Consider the following 21,760-nt stretch of genomic DNA (forward strand, 5'->3'; position numbering starts at 1 on the left):
TACAGGGTAAGCAAAAATCACTATGTATATATTGTGACAATACAAAAACAGGAAAGACAGTCATACCTGTTAAGAAAGTACAATTTATAAGTCAGTACCAAAAAGACAGGAGGGACAAAACCTGTTGCTGCAAGAACATCACATGCCATTGTTTATACTGTATAGACATAATAGTGGTTATAAAGCCAATACTTAAAGACGTGCAGCAAGGTATGGTAGGTGTTAACTTAACATTTGGGAAGGCCCAAGGTCAAGAGGGTTGATGGAACAAACAAAGTGTTGTGAATAACTCTAGTATAAAAGTTAAAATTAAACACTTGTTCAGATAAGAGTTATTGCTACTGACCACCCTATATGCATGCTTGCCTGATTCAGCCAAGCATGCATATGTTTTCAGAGGGGAGATCGGAATAAGTCACTGTCAGACATTTCTGATGGCAGCTTTAGCTCTCTTGAAAACAAAAGCATTGACCATGTTAAAATTTTGAAATCCAGCATGCCCAACACTTCTTACTTTCAACGTATACCATAGGAGGTGTATATTTAAGCTTTTTTTTAAATCTGTAACTATAAAGATATATTTAGAAATTGATCATTTACAATTTGTGTTTTTTTCTTTTACTACTCTACAATATAATTTTTCACTTTAACTCTATTTGAACATTGTACAAAAATTGCATTGCGTATAATAGAAAATCATATCTAAAGTATATTTGTTTCACTTCCAGCTCCATGTGGTGGACATTTCTCAGCTCCTAGTGGAGTCATACTGTCTCCAGGCTGGCCTGGTTACTATAAAGACTCACTGAATTGTGAATGGGTGATTGAAGCAGAACCTGGACGCTCCATTAAAATTATATTTGAAAGGTCAAGCTTCTTTAATCTTTATATTTCTTTCCTCATTAGAGCAAACATGTATAATAAATAATCTGCTTTATAGTTATAAAAGCTAGATTTCCCAAATTCCTGAAGTGCTCATACGTGGATTAATTTCTTAACCTTAGGAAATCTCATGATTAAGGTTTTCTTTTCTTTTTATCCTGAAGCAGTAGAAATATCAGATTAGCAATGTTGTGCAGTTTTGACCATATTGGATTTAGCTTTCATTAGTATAGAAACAAGATTTTAAGTATAATATCTAGTCAGAAGTCTGTATAGTGTGAAGAGGGTAGTAAAAAGAAGATTACCCACCCAGGCCAAGATCTATAGTAAAGCTACGTAGGCCATTATAGCTGCCCAGTTCAGGGGAGACTGGAGAAAAAAATTGAATGCTTACCTGGTGTACTCATTTTTGTCTTTTTAGTTACAGATTTGCTAACTCTTGGGCTCCTCTTCTGCCATCCAAAATATCTGCACCACTTCTCGGACTTCACTGTGCATTGGATGGCAGACAAGAAGCCCCCAAATTGACCGACCTGCAGCTCAAAAGATAAAAAGAAGGTGACTTTGTAAGTGTTTTGTTCTTTCCCCAGTCAAAGATTTTTTTTTTATTCTTGAACCAAAGGGTAGCTTTAAAGGGAACCTGTCACCGGGATTTTGTGTATAGAGCTGAGGACATGGGTTGCTAGATGGCCGCTAGCACATCTGCAATACCCAGTCCCCATAGCTCTGTGTGCTTTTATTGTGTTAAAAAACCGATTTGATACATATGAAAATTAACCTGAGATGAGTCCTGTACGTGAGATGAGTCAGGCACAGGACTCATCTCAGGTTAATTTGCATATGTATCAAATTTTTTTTTTACACAATAAAAGCACACAGAACTATGGGGACTGGATATTGCGGATGTGCTAGCGGCCATCTAGCAACCAATGTCCTCAGTTCTATACACAAAATCCCGATGACAGGTTCCCTTTAAACTAGGGCAGTAGGCTATTCCAAGGAATTTATATAAATTATTATCTATATAGAATTTTTAATCTTAATTTAAAGCTTTTATCTATATTTTTTAGGATCCAAATGGAGAAGTGACCATTTTGTGGTGCAATTATAGAACATAGCAGAAACAGGAGTATAAGTCCAGGAAGGGAGGTGGAATGAATCGTGTGTGTGCGTGGATTTCCACAAATCCATGTAAAATACTAATATGATATCAAATTACTGTTAGGGTAACTTCTGTTTATAGGAGTAACATTACTCTATAAGAAATCAGCTTGCAGGACTGTACCGGAAAATATATTACATGTCTGTATATCCATTTGAATGACTACCATCCAATATCACATTTCTCCTGCAGTGGCCTCTGTAGAAGACGTGTGTAACTACATGCATCTTCTTTCAATCAGGGGAGAAATAACTCTCCTAAGGGCTGTTTCACACGAGCGGATGCCGTGCATGACATCCGCTCCGTGAAAGAGTGCCAAGACCTTGGTCATGGCACTCTTTCACGGAGCTGATGTCACGCACGGCATCTGCTCGTGTGAAACAGCCCTAAGGGAGAGAGCATCTCCTGGGATTTTTAGCTACTGAAATTGCAAAAAAAAAAAACTAATAGTTGATGAGGCCTTAGTTAAGAAATGGGTTGCACAGATTAGAGCCCTGTTAACTTACAGAGAATTTACATAAATGGTCAAGATAAGATTCCTTAGTGGTTGATACTTTTTAGTGGCTGAAAAGATGATGACAAATATGCAAGCTTTCCAGACTACTTAAGTCTCTTCTTCTAGAGCGTTTCTGGTCTAGTTTTAAGTTGTGTAAATTTAAGATAGCAGTAATGATTATCCCCTTCTTTCTGTATGAAAAACATATATACTTTACATAAAAAAAGGCATTATATGAATATATATTTTTTTCTCTACAGATTTCAGACTGAACTTAATTATGACGTCCTGGAAGTACACGATGGTCCGAACTTGTTATCACCAATTTTGGCATCTTATAATGGCACACAAGTCCCACAATTTCTGTTCAGCAGTTTGAATTATCTTTACCTTCTCTTCACTACAGACAACAGTCGATCCAATAATGGATTTAAGATACATTATGAGAGTGAGTGTTATATATATTGACAGATGGAGTAAATAAAATGTCTCTCACACTACTAGATTATTTACCTGGTGTCACACAATTCAGATTTGGACTTGTTTGCCCCTGCATCAGTCACTGTAACAACATGCAAAAAATGTTCTTGAGGAAATATGTATATATGCACACAGTATATAAAGGAACTATGCCATATTATGTGTGTAAGGGAGGATGCTGAAGTATATCAGAATCTTCATTTCATGGGTGAATAAAGTGACCTGTAATTCTTTTTTTCTGTATCTTGTGTAAGAAGGCACAATATGCCATAGTTGACGATAGATATGTGTCACTGAGGTGCCCAGCCTCGATGAAATGAGCCGGTAATGTTTTGTCAGTAACCCTAGGTTACTGAAAGTTATTAATAGTCTATCTGTTGGCTACATTTGGAGTAGTCAAATAGCAGGGTGGGATGACTAGTCCCATGTATCCAAGACAGGCTTTGGCTGGCCTATATAAGCCAGGCTGCCCAGGGGAGCTGAGGGTATGGTTCCTAGTCTGAAAGTGTGATAGACTGTGAGTAGAGCTTGGTGGAGTTGCTTCTGCAGAGAGTCTTTTCTTGTCACATTTACCTACTCCTTCATGCTAGGGGTGGAAACCAGAAACTACAGAGGACTATGAGTTATGTAAGTTCACATGGACTGAATATTTTGGTGTTTACATGCTAAAGTAAGCCATTTTTTGTTTATACTGTTTGTGGACCAAATAAAAAATAAATAAATATTTGGACTATTTCCTGAGTTGCCATTTGAGCTGATCGTCACACTTGATTACAAGAAATAGATAGATAGATAATTTCCGGTAATTGTTGACTATTTCTACAGATTAGCTTGGAGGCATTTTAGCCCATTACTCCAAACAATACAGTTTCAACTCTGGTGGTAGGTTTCCTACCATGAGCAGCTCACTTTAAGTCCTTCCACAATATTTATGTTGGATTAAGGTCAGGATTTTAATGTGGCCATTCCAAAACTTTAACTTTATCCCCCTTATCCATTCTTTGGTAGAAGGACTTGTGTACCTAGGGTTGTTGTCCTTTTTGCATTACTCACATTCTCTTGAAATTCAGCTCGCGGACAGGTGTCCTGACATTTTCCATTAGATTTTTTTTGTTATAATTCAGAATTCATTTATACGGCAGTTATGGCACGTTGTCCTGGCCTACATGCAGCAAAACAGACCCAAACCATGATACTACCACCACATGTTTCACAGTTGGGATGGGATTGTTATGCATGAATTCAGTGTTTTCCATTCTCCAAACAAAATGTTTGTCACTTAAACCAAAAACTTCAATTTTTGTCTCATCCATCCACAAAACATTGTTCCAAAAGTCTTTTGGTTTGTCCGGGTGATGTTTAGCAAATTGAGGATTGCTCAGACATTTTCTTTTTGGAGAGCATCAGCTTTCATCTTACAATCTTGTCATGCACACCATTGTCCTCCTGATGGTAGACTCATGAACAGTAACATTATCTAGTGTGTAAAAGGCCTTTAATTGCTCAGAGGTTACCTTAGGTTCATTTGAGATCTTTAATCCTGTTGGTGTGATCTTTGTTGGTTGATCACTCCTCTGGTTGTTAATAATGGCCTTGAATGTCCCTTTATTTGTAAACAAACTGTGACTGTGGATTGGTGGAATCTAAACTCTTTAGTAATGTTTGGCAACCTTTTCTAGCCTGATAAGCATTAACGACTCGTTCTCTGAGGTCCTCAGAAATCTGCTATATTTTTGCCATGATACACCTCCACAAACAAATGTTTGGAAAATCAGACTTTGATACATTGCTGTACTTTAAATAAAAGTGCAACAGGGGTTTTCCACTAGTGCTTAAACCCAATCGATATCATAGCACAGGTAGTCTTGTACTGTGTACCAGAATCAGTTATGCAAAGGGAGGCACAACACTGAAGTATGGCATGAGCATCTCTTCTGAGGTAACAGACTAGAGCTCCCTTTCTCCTGTGTATACGAATAATAGCCAGTATTAGAATCTGTATGGTATACAAAATATGGTCATATGAGGCGCTATTCTGTGTATAAAAGTAGGAGTACTAAAACATAGGAAAAGAAACAATAAAACAATGAGAAATGGTTAACAATTAATTTCAGTGTCGGACCTCTACCTTTATCCGGTATATTGTTTTACATTGTTTGATTGTTTTTCTATGTTTTAATGAACCCCGTTTTAAATATAGCATAGCACCCCATATATCCCTATTCTACATATTATAAGGTCTTTAAATAAAACTGGTTGCCCAATCACAACTGATTGCCATGCCATTGATTAAAAACACCTGACTCTAATTTTACATTTAAATTATTAGCTAATCCTAAAAGTTTACTTGCTTTTTCCACTTACAGACTTGTGATATTGGTTCATTTTCCTCAATAAATAAAAGATCAAGTCTAATATTATTGGCTCCTTTGATTTGGTTATCTTCTTATGGGACTTGTGTGAAAATCTGATGTCGTTTTAGGTCAAATTTAACCAGATATATAGAACATTCTGAAGGATTCAAAGACTTTTAATTGCCACTGTAGATAGCTACATAATAATAATATGAACAGATATTGTATTGAGACTTACAAATAAAATTAACTGCATATTTCTGTTTATGTAGGTGTAACTGTAGATACACATTCATGCTTGGATCCTGGAATACCTGTGCATGGTCTTCGCTATGGTTATGATTTTTCTATTGGATCTACTGTTTCCTTTGGATGCCAGCCTGGATATACGCTTAGCCATGAAGAACCCTTGTTATGTGAGAAAAATCACTGGTGGAGCCATCCTCTTCCAACTTGTGATGGTAAGATCAGAATGCTCAGCGTGGTTGTATTATCTTCTATATGAAACACATTCATCAAACTGGTGTAAAGTAGAACTAGCTTAGTTGCCCATAGCAACCAATGAGATTCCATATTTTATTTTTCATAGCTCCTTTGGAAAATAAAAAGTGGAATCCGATTAGTCGCCATGGGAAACTAAGCCAGTTCTACTTTATTCCAGTTTGATAATTAAAACCATAAACTCTATTTGTTTAGTTCAGTTAAACCATGAACAATAATAATAATAATAATAATAATAATAATAATAATGATAATAATAATAATAATAATAATTAGAAAAGCTAAGATTTCTGGGGAAATTGTGTGAAGTGTTCTTGCCTCCACCAGTAGTTTACAACTGGAGTGGGCGGAGTAACTCGGTGGAGTGTCTTTAGTAACTGTTGTGTGGTTGGAGTGGCTAGAGTAACTGTGGAAAGGTTGGACTGGGCAGAGTAACTTTTTTGAGTGGACAGAGTAACTGTGTGGAGTGTTTGGAGTGAGAAAAGATAGTAAACATTACACTAACGAATTGATTGAGCAAATTTAAAATATGCACATTGCAAGCTTGATAGAGTGAGAAATGCATTTCAACTTTTATTTATTTATATAGCACATTTAATTCCAATGTTGTTGCCCAAAGTTACATTAAAACATACAGCTATAAAAACATTAGCAGCCAATTTGTGTAGGTGGGCTTGAAAATGAGGGAGAAGTGGCAGTTTAGAAATCATGTCCTGATTTTTCAGCTCACACTCTAGCTTTTGTCACTCTGATGGCTGCTCACACAGCTGGGTTCCTATGGCAACTCACTCTACAGCAAGGGCAGAGAAAAGCGGTTAAAAACAATCTGCTCCAACTTGCTCACTTCACTGGCGGTTGCCATCTTCAAATCCTACAGTGAAGAGCTTTATATTGTAAGAATCACAATACCCAGACCTACATTTTGATGCATAGTATGTCTCTGAAATATTAAAAATGAAGGCACAGTCGCAGTTTAGAAATTGCCCTTCAAATTTGAGGTGGCTAGAGTGGAGATTCAATGAAAGTCAATGGGCGGCTTGAATTGCAAACAAATGGTCATATTGTGAAAACTATCAGGACTATGGCTTAGCCATGGACATTCTTAGTGGCAGGGATAGCTGAATGTTTTGATATAAATTTATGTAGATGGGCTTGAAAATTAGGGAGTGGCGGCAATTTAGAAATCATGTCATGATTTTTCAGCTCACACTCTAGTTTTTGTCAGCTCCCACTCTAGTTTTGAACATTCCGCCATTCATTCCTATGGGACAAATTTCGCCACAAAAATGCCAATATTTTGTGAAACATTCATCGAAACGTTCTACAAAGTAATAGTACACCAATCGGGAACAATCTGCACGTTTCGGTATATTATTGTCTATGTAGTATAAAAACTGTGGGAGGAGTTAGGGTGGTGAATTTGGCTATAATAATAATATATATGTGAGATAACAGTAAGTGGTCTTGCCATGCAAGAACACTTAATAATAATAATAACAACTGGAAGATGTGGTTGGTATCATAACAGTCAAAACAAAGGAAAGCATGAGGTGAGAAAGCATATGTCAAAGACAAAAAAACAAGGTTAGATTGCATGTCTTATGTTCTGCTACTTGACATTAAACACATGCCTAGTGACATAAATTCCTTTTGACATACATTTAAAAATACACCAAGAAATTATAAATGCCAGTGCAATTTAAACATAGAGCAATTAATTTATTTTTAATAAAACTCATTATGAAAACAGATCAAGGTATATTGATGACCATCATTAAAATGTATAAGTAAAGACCTGATAAGGAATAGTAGTAAGGTTTACGAGGTTAGAAAAATGTGGCCACTCTTGTTCTTGGGTTGTGCCTGGTATAACTCGAGTTATGCCTGGTATAACTTGTGTCTCATTGGTATGGAGAATTTATGCTCAAAACACACAAAGTGATCCTGGAATGTCTAGGCAGTGTAGCTTTTAAGGAGCTTCATGTAGTTGGTAAAGCTTGTATTACACCTACCAATTTTTCAGCAGATGATCGTTAGCGATCATATTGCAGTGTAATACTGCTGCTAATTGCATGATGAACAAGCAAAGAGCTCTTTCATTGGGCAATACAAATCTTTTGACATGTTAAAAAATTACTGCCTTCAGATCGTGGTGTCTAATAACGATCTGCTCTCGGCAAACCATTATACAGCATGGAGACGAGCAGTGGCATAGAGCTTGCTCCTCCCCATGCTGCAGAGGAGATTGCTGTGTGTAATAGCAGTGGTCTCCTCTACTAGCGAGCAGGCAATTGCTGGGAGGGAATGCTTCACTCCTGACAATCGTCTTCCACATAAGAGAGACAGGCAACTAAATAAATGATTGAAAGCCAAGGCAACCCACACTTTTTGAAATATTTTTTTTTTTTTACTTTTCTTGTATTTATTTTTTTGTTAGCTGTTTTGCTGATGAAATGTAAAATCACTTACATGTTTTGGTTCTTTAGCACTTTACATCAAGTTTTGATTTCAGGTAAAATTGCTGAAATATTTGTTTCAATTTTGATCCCCTTTTAATCAGAATATAAAATTTGGAATAAACAGAGCTGCACGGTTCATCCCAGACATATGTGGAAAACACATTACACCCACCATATTTTTCATTTATTTTCCACCTACACTGTAGTTATATAACAATTACTTGTCTGCTAGTAATTATATGCTTTCTTCTAGTTACTTTATAGCACATGCAAAGGAAATGTATTGTACCCTATGTTAAATAATTAGAGTCTGTCATTTATGTAATGTAAGTTACACAATGAAAGCAGAAATCTAATTGTCGTCTATTGTTTAGCACACACCCAAAAAATGTGTTATATTGCTCCAATCGCACAACAAAATGGGAGCTCCGGTACTGTAATATTTCATTCATATTTTCTTTGACTCTGAATGTGACTTTCATCATATTTTGGTATTGAGCTAAGATTTTATATTTTCAAACCTAAGAGCAGCTTTATTAAAGCCCCTTTACAGGACAACCATAACAGTTACAACAATTCCTGATAATTGGCCTGTGAAAGGGTATCTCCAATCACTCATGCTCATTTATCAGATAAAAGTGTCATTGATGCAGATCCCAAAATCAAAGTTTCTGGGCAGATTATCCTAAGTAACAGGAAAAATAATGAATTTTTATGGGAGCGATTGATCACTGTAGAACTGTTTGTTCTCCATAATTGCCTGTTTGGTCAGTCTGTGTTAAAGCTTTAACCTCTTAAGGACACAGGGCGTACAGGTACGCCCTGATGTCCTGGTACTTAAGGACACAGGGCGTACCTGTACTTCCTGTGTATTTCCGATCACTGCCGCACGGCGGTGATCGGAACAAGGTGCCTGCTCGAATCATTGAGCAGGGACCCTGGGACAATGCGTGTGGGGGGGGGTCCCGTGACACCCCCGTATCGGAGATCGCCGGCGGTTGGAGGTGCCATGGGGTCCCTTTGCTGCTTTAATGGGGACCTAATGGCATGGAAGGCAGCACGATGCTTTACTTAGACATTGGTGCTGCCTTCCAGTGAATATCCTGTGAGATCTGACAGGCAGGAAGCTGTATGAGTAATACACGCTGTATTATTCATACAGCCAATGCATTCCGATGTACAGAAGTATACAATGCATTGTAAAGGGGATCAGACCCCCAAAAGGGGGACAAAAAAAAGGGTGATTTCACCCAAATAAATTTAACAAAAATGGTAAAAAATAGGGGGGGGGGGGAGTAGACATATTAGGTATGGACACGTCCGTATCAACTGGCTCTATAAACATATCACATGAACTAACCTCTCAGATGAACACCGTAAAAAATAAAAAATAAAAACTGTGCTAAATAAACCATTTTTTGTCACCTTAAATCACTAAAAGTACAATAGCAAGCGATCAAAAAGGTGTATACCCACCAAAATAGTACCAAAATAACTGTCGACTCATTCCGCAAAAAAATTAGCCCCTACTTAAGACAATCGCCCAAAAAATGAATAAAACTATGGCTCAGAATATGGAGACAATAAAATTTTATTTTTTTTTGTTTTAAAAAAAGCTGCTATTGTGTAAAACTTAAGTAAATAAAAAAGTATACATATCATTTCATTAGCCATGTTTTTAATACAATTGTATATTTTTAGTTCCTTTAAAATACGTTTTTGATATATATTTGTACTGGCCTGCATTAAAATTGATATCCAATGACCGTCTAATATACCTCCAGCCACATGATCACTTGATGTTTTCTGTCCGGTTAATTAATAATTTTTGGGGCCTATAGTCCACTGGCCTGCAGTAAAATTCATATCCATTGACCGTCTAATATACCTCTAGCCACATAATCATTTGATGTTTTCTGTCCGGTGAATGCTAAATGTGTGGGGCCTGTACTCCACTGACCTGCAGTAAAATTGATATCCAATGACCATCTAATATATCTCCAGCCAGATAATCACTTAATGTTTTCTGTCCAGGGACTGCCTAATGTTTTGGGCCTGTACTCCTGTGTTCTAAAATAAAAAATTTCTAGGCATCAGCAGAGCACATTTTTGAGAGTTTCCCTCTAAGACGCATAAAAATGGTCCCTGATTAAAATACATATTTTTTTGTGGGAATTTTTGCCATTGATTCCCCTCTGGTATGTCATTGTCCATGTTGTGGGATGATTTGTGCACTTCTAGTAAGTATTTGGTGGCTGCAAATATGACCTGAAGGGCCATTAAAAGAATGAGGCCCACTACAAAATTATGGTTCGCGAACATTGGATCATGTTTGCGAATCGTCCTGGCCGATGTTCGTCCATCACTAATGTAGAATAGAAGGTGGGCCAGTCCTTGATCCTGTTGGTGTCTGCCAAAGTGGACGTCAGCACCGACGTATGGAGCTATAACTACAGTCAAAGACAATACATGTCCTTAACGGCCCACTGCGTGAATGTAATTCTTGCACAGCCACACCAGCAACTTGGCCATTTGACGCCACTACTGCCGTCACGTGTATGCTGATTGCCAATTTCAACATCCAGTACTGCAGCCTGTGTCTTCACTTCCCCGTTCATGCATGCTTCCCTCTCTGTTTGGTTCTGATGAGGTCAACTTCCCCTGGTCCATTTCTGGGTGTGTCTTCTCAGGTGCCCTCATCATGCAGCTATATCTACCTGTGAGCTGCGGGGCTTGGGGTCAGTCTATCTTCTGTCCTGTGATTTAGTGTATGTAGCCCCTTGCTGCTGACCCAGGATTTTTTTGCCATCTACCATTGTTTGTAGTGTCACCTGGTAATGCATACTGTCACCTGCCAGAGGCCCAAGGCAGACCTCCAGAACATTATGCAAACAGGGCACAGGCAAAACAGACCAAGGACCCAAAGAGTACTTGTTACAAGTGTGATAAAAGCACATGACAGTAAGCAGGTTAGGCAACAGTGGTAGCACTACAAAAGAACCAAGTGCACCGGAAGACCAGAGGCAAACCAGAGAGCGGAGAGCCAGTGAGACACATTCTTAACAGAGCCCCTGGCGGTGGCGATAAAAATGCAAATATTCCATTCACGTGTCATCTCTGTTTTGACAATTTATTTGAATTTTTGACAAATTCACTCATCTATAGTTGACAATTAGTGAAGCTGCCAAGTCAGTGAAGAGAGCTGAGCTGAAGTCCAGGAAGCAAGTAAAAAAACAAAAAACAACATTTAATGACAAACAACATTGTAAGTGACTGACAGTTTTGTGGTTTTATGAGTGATATGAATTCTAATGTTGGAATCATTTCTGTTAAATTTAGAACTCTATTTTGCAATAAGTGATGACTACTTTAAACACAAGCTCATTAAAGTGGAATAATTTCTGGGAATAAAACATACTATATTTTCATAAATTATTCCTGTAAAACCAAAGTTTGATCTGTAGCACTGTAACTCAAGGAATTCCGAATATCTAACTGTTATCCTGAAGTGACCCTAAAATCTTAATTTTCCATTCATGTGCTCATTTTTGGAGACTTATTTTTAAAGGCATATCCACTAAGAATGAGTGAACTAATTCTACACAATGCAAATTTGAGCCAAATTTTCAAAAAAGTTTGGTTAAATCTGAATCCAGATTTTTGGTTATTTGTTTTCAGAGAATTTCTCAAAAAACTGTTAGCCATTTTTCAGATCAGAAAACTGTAAAAGTGACGAAGAAGACCTGCAGATGTTTACCTCTAAGAAAATAAAAAAAAATTGGGCCATTTTTTAAACCCTTTCAGGACAATTTTCTGTTAATAGGCAGATCATGGTTTTGCAAATGTGACATGTCACTTTATATGGTAATAACTTTGGTATGCTTTTACTTATCCAACTAATTCTGAGACGGTTTTCTCTTAACACATTGTACTTCTACTTGTTAGTTGTAAATTTGGGTCGATATGTTTTACCTATTTTACCAATTTTATTTATTTATTAAAAAAATGCAAAATTTATGGAAAATTTTGGGGGCGGGGTCACAACTTTTTAGATTAGATTTTTTTATGCATTTAAAAAAGATAGTAATAATTCATTATTTTTCAAATGCCATTTTATTTGTTTTGTATGCTAAAAGGCTTAGAATTTTAGAAGCAGTTTTTAAAATGTTCACAAACATTTCCAAAACCAACTATTTTTAAGGACCAATTCAGTGACTGAATGGCCTACATAATATAAATCAACTATAAAGGGTCCAATTTTAGAAACTACACCCCTCAAATTATTTAAAACTGAATTTAACTTTGTCAACTCTTTGTGTTCTACAGAATTTAAAGTAAAATGGAGGGAAAATTTTAAAAAAATCATTTTTTGTGTGCAGATCTTACATTTGAATATTTTCTTTCATGTTTTACACAGCAAGGGTTAACAGAAAAATAAACTTTAATATGGTATTTATTACCTTGATACTGCAGTTTACAGAAATACTCCAAATATGGTTGTACTACTGTATGAGCACACGGTAGGGTCAGAATTTTGCTGAAATGGTTTTTGCACATTATGTCACATTTGAAGAGTCCCTGAGATACCCTCCTGTAGAAACATTCCACAAGTAACCCAATTTTGAAAACTACAAGCCTCAAGGAATTTTATGAGGAGTGTAGTGAGTGCTTTGACCCAAAAGAATTTCATACAATTTAAAGACACTTTAAAGCTAATTTCTTCCAATATAATGTTACTTTAACCCCATTTATTTATGTTCATTTTCACAAGGGCAGCCCTCACAAAGCACTCTAAATTGTGTTAAGCATTTTTTTCCTGAATATGTCAACATCCCATATGTTATTGTTTACTACTATATGGGCACATGGCAGGGCTCAGAAGGAAAGAAGCCCCATATGGCTTTTGGAAAGCAGATTTTGCTGGTTTGTGGGCTCCATGTTGCATTTGAAGAGACCTTGAGGTATCCAATCAGTGGAAATCCTCTAAAAAGTACCCCATTCTGCAAACTACACCCCTGATAAAAAAAAAACTAAAAAAGATAAAAACAACCTGCATGATATGATAAATAAATACACAGATGTCCATAGTCACATACTGTACTGTATAAAGAAAAAACAAAGCACTAAATGCAAATGTTATGTATAAACGAATACCTCATTCTGATCTGATATATAAATATGAGGTTTTAAATATATTTTAAACAAAGCAGTTCTACCCTGGCAAGGTGACCTCAGTCCAGACAGGAACTTACTATATTTAAAGGGGTGGTCTTGTTTCCTGTTTTGATGACCTATCCTTAGGAATGGGACACAGTAGCTGCAATTCTACCGTCTTGCTACTGCAATGTTGACGGTGAGCAGGTAAGCAGTGAAGACAATGCAGGACTTGCAAAGCTGATCTTCGGGGGTGCCAAGAGTAGGACTAAGTATAGGTCATCAATATAGGGAACTAGACAACCCCTTTAGTACCTATCTGATGCCGTTCATGGGAGTGGAACCTACACATATACTGTGTTACTACTTTTTATCTCTGTGTTCATTTAATCAACCAATGAGGAAGAGGAAGAACCAACTTAGCTATATGTACGGTATCACCTAATCAAAAGCAGCCCTCAAGAAATGTATCCAGGGGTATAGTGTTTTGACCCCACAGTAGTTTCCCAGAATTTAGAAACAAAATACTTGACTGAAAATTTTTATTTTATTTTTTACAATAAATTATGTTTCAGCTCCACATTTTTCATTGTTAAAAGGGGTAACAGGAAAAAGCACCCCAAAATTGGTTTCTAATTTTCTCATGAATAGGGCAACACCCCATATGTGGTTCTAAGCTATATGAGCACACTGCAGGGCTCAGAAAGGAAAGGAAAGGCGTGTTATTTGACTTTTGGAAGGAAGATATTACAGTATTGGTTCTCAGGTGCCATGTTACATTTGCAGAGCCCCAGGAACCAGTACAGTGTAAATCCCAAAAACTTAATAAATAAACCTTTCAAGGAATTCACCTAGGGGTATGGTGATTGGCTTGACCTCATGAGTGCTTCATAGAAACTTTTTCTCTATTTTGAGAAGATTGGGACATAAAAAAAAGAAAAACTATATTTTATTTCAAATAAATTTAGTTTTAACTGGTTTCAGTTTCATAAGTGGTAATAAAAGAAAAACAAGTGGTAATAGGTGAAAGGTCAGCCCCCTTATTATTATGCATTGCTTACTGATTTTATAAACACCCTATATGTGGCCCTATTCTTTTACCTGGATATATGATAGGGCTCAGGAGTAAAAGAGCATCATGCACATTTGGAGGCTCAATATAGTGATTTACATCACTTGTTCTGACAACTATAGAGGTTCTGGGGGAGAATGATAAATAGAACCCCCAAGAAAACTTCACCTCTCAAGGTCCTATGAGGTGGAATGAGCATTTTGATTCCACGGGTTTTTTGCAAAAATTAATGGGCATCGAACCATGCAAAATGAAATTCAAAATGTTTCCACAGATATGGTATTTCTGTGTCCAAATCTTGCTATCTGAGACACACACTATTACTATTATAATGTATAGGTGGGTTCTACTGGGAACAGAAATGTTATAAATGTGGATGTTAACTGCTGTATGAGCACAGAAAGGAAGGAGTGTCATTTGTCTTTTGAAGCACATATTTTGCTGGAATGGTTTTCGGGCACTACATCAAATTTGTAGACACCCTGAGGTACCCGTAGATTGAAAACCCCCAGTAAGTTACCTTATTTTGGAAACTACATCCCACAAGTGATTTTTGACACCACAGGTATTTTGCTATTATTTTTTTTCTGTTTTACACAATTTTTATTGGGGGGAAAAACTAATGTTATCATGTGAACTTTGAGAGCCATATTTTAATCTAAATTTTTCTGGTGATAGTCTTGTGTGAGGGCTCATTATTTTGTGCGATGAGGTTTCATTTTCATTGGTACTATTTTATTGAGCGTGAATATTCGAATAGTGAATTTTAATCTCAAATATCGGCATTTTATTTATAATATAGTGCTATATATTCGTAATGACGAATATTCGTATTTTTTTTTCCATCTGAACATGATTCCTCTCTGCTTCTTGCTTGTAGGCCAATGAGTAATTGGCACACAAGAAACTTAAGCAGGGAGGAGTCATGACTTCAGATGGAAAAAAAATGCTGAATATTCAAAAAAATGAATACATAGCACTATATTGAATATAGTGCTATATATTCTTTTTTTAGAATATCCGTCATTTTTTTTCCATCTGAAGTCATGATTCCACCCTGCTTAAATTGCTTGTGGGCCAATGACTTATTGTCCCACAAGTAAGAATCAGGGAGGAATCATGTGTTCAGATGGAAAAAAAATTATGAATATTCTAAAAACGAATATATAGCACTATATTCTATATCCATTACCTTGCCAAATTTTGCACAAAAAAATAAATGTTGAATATAACGAATACACAAATTTGCGAATATATTATGTGATAATAATAATAATAATAATAATAATAATAATAATAATAATATAATATTCCACAAATTATTTGCGAAATATCACAAATTTGAATATGACCTCTACCGCTCATTACTATTTTAGGCTACATATGAACTTTTGATCACTTAATATAATAATTTTGAAATGGTGAGGTGACAAAAAAATGGCTGTTCTGGGATAGTTTTTAGCTATTTTTCTAGTGTTGACTTGTGCTAATTTTATAGAATTGGTTATTAAGAGTGTACTTTTTTTTTCTTTTTCTTTTTTACTTTAGAGGGATTGATTACTGGAAAGGAGCACTTTTTTACACTTTAAACATTTATTTTCTTTTAAACACTTTTGTATTTAGTTATTTATTTGTTTTTTATTTTAGTCCTACCATAAGACTTCAATTTTTGATGATCTGAACACTGGTTCAATACAGTGCAATGCATGCTGTACTTCACTGCATTGCAACTGTTAATCTTACACTAACATTTGCCTATGACCCAGTCTGGCAGCTAACCTTCATAGGCCTCAATACATGGCAGCCCAAATGCCTTTGTAAAGCCTTTGGATGCCATAACAACAATTTTCACCCACAAATCGCAAATCAGGGAGCTGATGGAGTTAGATTGGGAGCCTCTGCCTCAGTCAGTCGAATCTAAGGCGTTCATCCACCGGCATGAAAGTTTTTAACAATGCCAGCGGATACAGCAGTCATTAACAGCCAGGCCCCTGTACTGACCGAGTCACTTTAAGATGACTAATTCTGGCTTGGCATTAAAGAGCTTGAAATAAGTTGCATAGAGTCCTAGGAGACCCAAGAATATTATCCATAGCTTTTCAGGGTAATCGGAACAGTTCTGATTTGAGTAAAATTTAATCAGACCAATTTGGCCAAATCAAAACTGAATCAAATTTCAGGAAGTTCTCTCCTGACTAAAATCTATTGATCCTTTCTTGTAATTAGGGATGCGAGCTTTGGATGCTATATCCGAAGTCACTTCGCTAGAAACTTTGTTTTACCCATCCGAACTGAAGCCAAGTTTGATTCCAAGTTTTAAAGTGGTTTTCCACTTTAAAACACAAGTACAGAAGTTGTTCAACGAAGTCTTGCCCAACTAACTAACCTTGCCTCATCGAAGACAGTACATATTAAGGCTGTACGGAGACGGATCTCCGCAATGAAGAGTAGCCATAGCCAAATTTAAGCCCAATTTACATGGTGTAAAGATAAACTGGTAAACAAAAGTGGGTGGAAGTGTATACCACTTTTTTATCAATTTTTTATCCATGTTTTTTCTGTTCAGGCATATAGCCATATATTCGGATTTCTATAAATCACATTATCCATCAGAAAAGTGTGACAGTCTAGGATATGGAATCTATTCAAACGAAACAATAATAACAGTGGGTTAAAAGAATTGTTCACTTCAGCAGCTAATCATGTACGCTGCTTTTCACAGTATACAGGCATGGGGCCATCACCATAACAGGTTATTTTTTTCTAACAGCGCCAATGTAATAAAGTAGCCTCACAATAAAACTATCACACTGTTATTGAAACTGCTAAGGAAAACATGAGGTTGTTACTTAAAAGAAAAAAAGTTTTCACAAAGTCCTTGAAAACTTTCATCTCACATAAATCACGAAAATTGATAATGATTTTCCATGAGAGGCTTTTGATTGTTATGTGAGTTTTTTTGTTAAAATGAACTTGCCTGCGGAGATTCTTCTTTGACTGATCGAAGGGATTTATACAGATTTGCACAGCAGTGTGATTGGATGAACACCACCAATGAGTAAACAGATAGTTTGAGTCTTCTAAAGAATTTTAAGTGTCATTTCACATCCAAACTTATATGGCAATTGATTTTTTTCTTTCTTTGGATAGCATTACGAGGAAGTTTGGAGTTTGTATTCACAAATCTATTATACTGACATTGAAAATTAAAGTGAAAATGAACATAAGGTCTGTCTTTGAAGGTCAAACTGAAAGTGATATAAGGCGGTGTAAAACCACAATAGCCCTGTTCCACTTTAATGTAAATTAATATTTATCGGACAGCAGGAAATTCCAAAAATACTTAGTTGCAGTGTTTTCAAGGTACAGCCAAATGAGGCCACTATCACAACCATTAAACATATACAAAAGCCTAGGCTTTAATCACTATAAACTCGGATAGTGACTAGTTAAAAAAAAAAAAAAAACTTTTAATAATTTATTGAAAGGGAATGTGTCAGGTGATTTCTATTGCCCTATCTGAGATCAGGATATGATACAGGAGAAAAGCTAAGCTCTGTGATATACAGTATACGTTTATATAATTTCAAGCAGGAATCTGAGTAAAAGGCATAGTAAATCCTGACCGGACTCCTAGGAGAGGCAGTGATTACCCCACCCACAAAGGAGATGGTTGACACATTTCCTTGCATTAGTGTGTATACACAGAAGTGTGTCAATCAGTGCATGTGGGCAGGATTATCAGGACTCTCACTGTCCAGATTTGATTGTCTTTTTACAAAAAAATCCTGATCCACACATAGCGCAGAGCTTAGATTGTCTCCCTCTAACATATCCTAATCTCAGATAGGATCTACAAGATAGGTAGTGTAGCAGTCACCATCCCCAAAAACTAAATTTGTCTTTATTCCATATTCAGAGTAAAACAGCAGTCGGCAGAATAAGTGCACAAAGGCAATGACCATTTCTCATTGCCTCATGTTTCCTTGAGCCTGCACATGGCACATATATAAATATGCTCCTGAACATTTACATCATGGCAACAATAGCAATAAATGAAGCTTACAGTGCATGTATACAATAGTAACAGTCCAGCTCACCTGCATCAGTAGTTTAGAAGGTGCACGGATGGGAAGAGACCCAGACTTGTATACTTGAAAGGAAAAAAATCCAGCACCTCGATTTTTCGTGCTTAACGATGATTTATTCCACAAAACCAAATATACAGCGGTAAAAAATCCCCAAATGCAAGCCCCAATACGGTCTGCGCGTTTCGAACCAGATGGTTCTTAACCATGATTAAGAACCATCTGGTTTGAAACGCGTAGACCGTATTGGGGCTTGCACTTGGGGATTTTTTACCGCTGTATATTTGGTTTTGTGGAATAAAACATTGTTAAGCATGAAAAATTGAGGTACCGTGCATGTATAGCCAGGACTGGAGCAAGGATTTTTGCCAAAGCTACTTTTTGGCGATGTGACATTGAGGGGGAGAAAAGTGACATGGAGGGGGAGAAATGTGACATGGAGGGGGAGAAATGTGACATAGGCTGGTGATGTGACACAGAGGGGGGAAAATGTGACATGGATGGAGGGGGGAGAAATATGACATGGCGGGGGAGAAATGTGACTTGGAGGGGGAGAAATGTGACACAAAGGGGTGATGTAAAAATGAGGGGATGATGTGATATGGAGGGGGAGAAATGTGACATTGGGGGGGGAGAAATGTGACATTGAGGGGGAGAAATGTGACAAAGGAGGAGAAATGTGACATGGTGGGTGGATGATGTGCTAAGGGGGAAATAAATGTGACACAAAGGGGGTGATGTAAAAAGGAGGGGATGATGTGACATGGAGGGTGAAAAATGGGACATTGAGAGGGATAGATAAATGTAACATGGAGGGGGAGAAATGTGACATGGAGGGGGTTAAATGTGACATTTCTCCCCCATGTCACATTTATCCCCCTCCATGTCACATTTATCCCCATCCATGTCACATTTATCCCCATCCATGTCACATTTATCCCCCTCCATGTCACATTTATCCCCCTCCATGTCACATTTATCCCCCTCCATGTCACATTTATCCTCCTCCATGTCACATTTATCCTCCTCCATGTCACATTTACCCCCCTCCATGTCACATTTATCCCCCTCCATGTCACATTTATCCCCTCCATGTCACATTTCTTCTCCTCCATGTCACATTTCTCCCCCTCAATGTCACATTTCTCCCCCTCAATGTCACATTTCTCCCTCTCAATGTCACATTTCAACCCCCCATGTCACATCACCCCCATGTCACATTTACCCCCTCCATGGCGCATTTCCCCCCTCCCATGTCCCGTGCCCCTCTATTAATGTTGTATAAAAAAAATTATGCTCACTAGAGATGTCCCGAACTATTCGCCGGCGAACATATGCGATGTTCGGTCCGCCTCCTATACGTCATCATTGAGCAAACTTTGACCCTGTACCTCACAGTCAGCAGACACATTCCAGCCAATCATCAGCAGACCCTCCCTCCCAGACCCACCCACCGCCTATCAAAAAGCAAGGACAGCATCCATCTTAGATTAATTCTGAAGCTGCAGTGTCGCAAAGTTGTAATCGCAATGCAATTAATACAGGTTATATTATTCGCATTGCGATTACAACTTAGAGCTGGTTTCCTAATGGTTATATTGATAGAATATAACGAAGATTGAGAATATAGTGCTATATTCGTTGTCAATTCTAGCAATACAACCATTAGGAACTCAGCTCTAAGTTGTAATCGCAATGCGAATAATGCAGGTTATATTAATCGCATTGCGAATTCAAGCTAGCGAATGCAAGCTAAGTTCCTAATGGTTGTATTGCTAGAATTGACGAATATAACAAATATTGCACTATATTCTCAATCTTCGTTATATTCTAGCAATACAACCATTAGGAACCCAGCAGCTCTAAGTTGAATTTGCAATGCGATTAAAATAACCTGCATTAATCGCATTGCGATTACAACTTTCTCAAATCTGACAGTACATTCTAGCATGGAGCCGTTCCCATGGTGATGGGGACGCTCCATGAGCACGGAAGTCGGCAGAGGCTCTAAGTTGAAATCGCAATGCGATTAATTCAAGTTCTATAAATCGCATTGCGATTTCAACTTACCACACTCTGCGTCAACTACATAATTTTCCATGGGTGTTTTGCCATGGATCCCCCTCCGGCATGCCACAGTCCAGGTGTTAGTCCCCTTGAAACAACTTTTCCCTCACTATTGTGGCCACAAAGAGTACCTGTGGTACTTTCTGTGGTAATTTTCAAATTCACCTTCCTATTGATGTCTATTGCGGTTCGCCCGGTTCGCACGTTCGCGAACATTTGAGGAAATTCACGTTCGCCGTTCGCAAAAGGAAAATGTTATGTTCGCGACATCACTAATGCTCACCTGGCCCTGGTCCATATCGGCATCAGCTCCCCTTCTCCTCTGTGTGGTTCTGGTATCTTCTTTCTGGGCTCCCGACAAGTTTGAGGACCTTTCCCACTCAGCCAATCAGTGGCCGCAGCTGTGTCACGTATCAGGCCAGTGATTCGCTTAGCGGGAAATCGCTGGCCTGACACATGACACAGCTGCGGCCACTGATTGGCTGAGTGAGAAAGGTTCTCAAACTTGCCGGGAGCCCAGAGAGAAGATACCAGCACCACACAGAGGAGAACAGGCACGGGTGGGCGGCTAGTGGCACGGAAGTGATTTATAAAAAGAAAAAATGCATTTCCCCCCAGGCTCAGTGTCTCTGCGCCCTAAGGCCGCTGTTTGGTCTGCCTTATTATAGCGCTGGGCCTGTGCATAGCTAATAAAACATGATGAAAGATATGCAAAGAACTTACAAAAAGACACTAATGAGGTAATTGATCACACTGGTGTAAAGTAGAACTGGCTTATTTGCCCATAGCAACCAATCAGATTCCACCTTAATTTTTGACAGCTCCTTTGGAAAATGTAAGGTGGAATCTGATTGCTATGGGCAAATAAGCCAGTTCTACTTTACACCAGTTTGATAAATGACCCAATAAGATCACTTCTATCATTAAGAACTAAAGGGGTCATTTGCTAACTAAAATTCACCAATTTGCAGCATATTTCTAGCGCAGACTGCAGCGCAAAGGTTATTTGTGCTGCAATCTGCGACTTTTTCCCACTTACGGCAGG

At 37.7% G+C, this 21,760-nt stretch overlaps 1 protein-coding gene across 1 annotated transcript in view; it reads left to right on the forward strand.

Moving 5' to 3' along the window:
- The window catches only part of CSMD3 (CUB and Sushi multiple domains 3), a 1,090,172-nt gene that overhangs the window by 467,284 nt on the left and 601,128 nt on the right, over positions 1-21,760 (forward strand). Inside the window, exons 14-16 of the mRNA XM_044293228.1 lie at positions 729-867; positions 2,801-2,988; positions 5,647-5,835. Coding sequence (XP_044149163.1) covers positions 729-867; positions 2,801-2,988; positions 5,647-5,835 — 516 coding nt within the window. The remainder of the gene's footprint in view (positions 1-728; positions 868-2,800; positions 2,989-5,646; positions 5,836-21,760) is intronic.

The sequence above is a fragment of the Bufo gargarizans genome, chromosome 5 (assembly GCF_014858855.1).
Source record: "Bufo gargarizans isolate SCDJY-AF-19 chromosome 5, ASM1485885v1, whole genome shotgun sequence".
In the NCBI taxonomy this organism is placed as follows: Eukaryota; Metazoa; Chordata; class Amphibia; order Anura; family Bufonidae; genus Bufo; species Bufo gargarizans.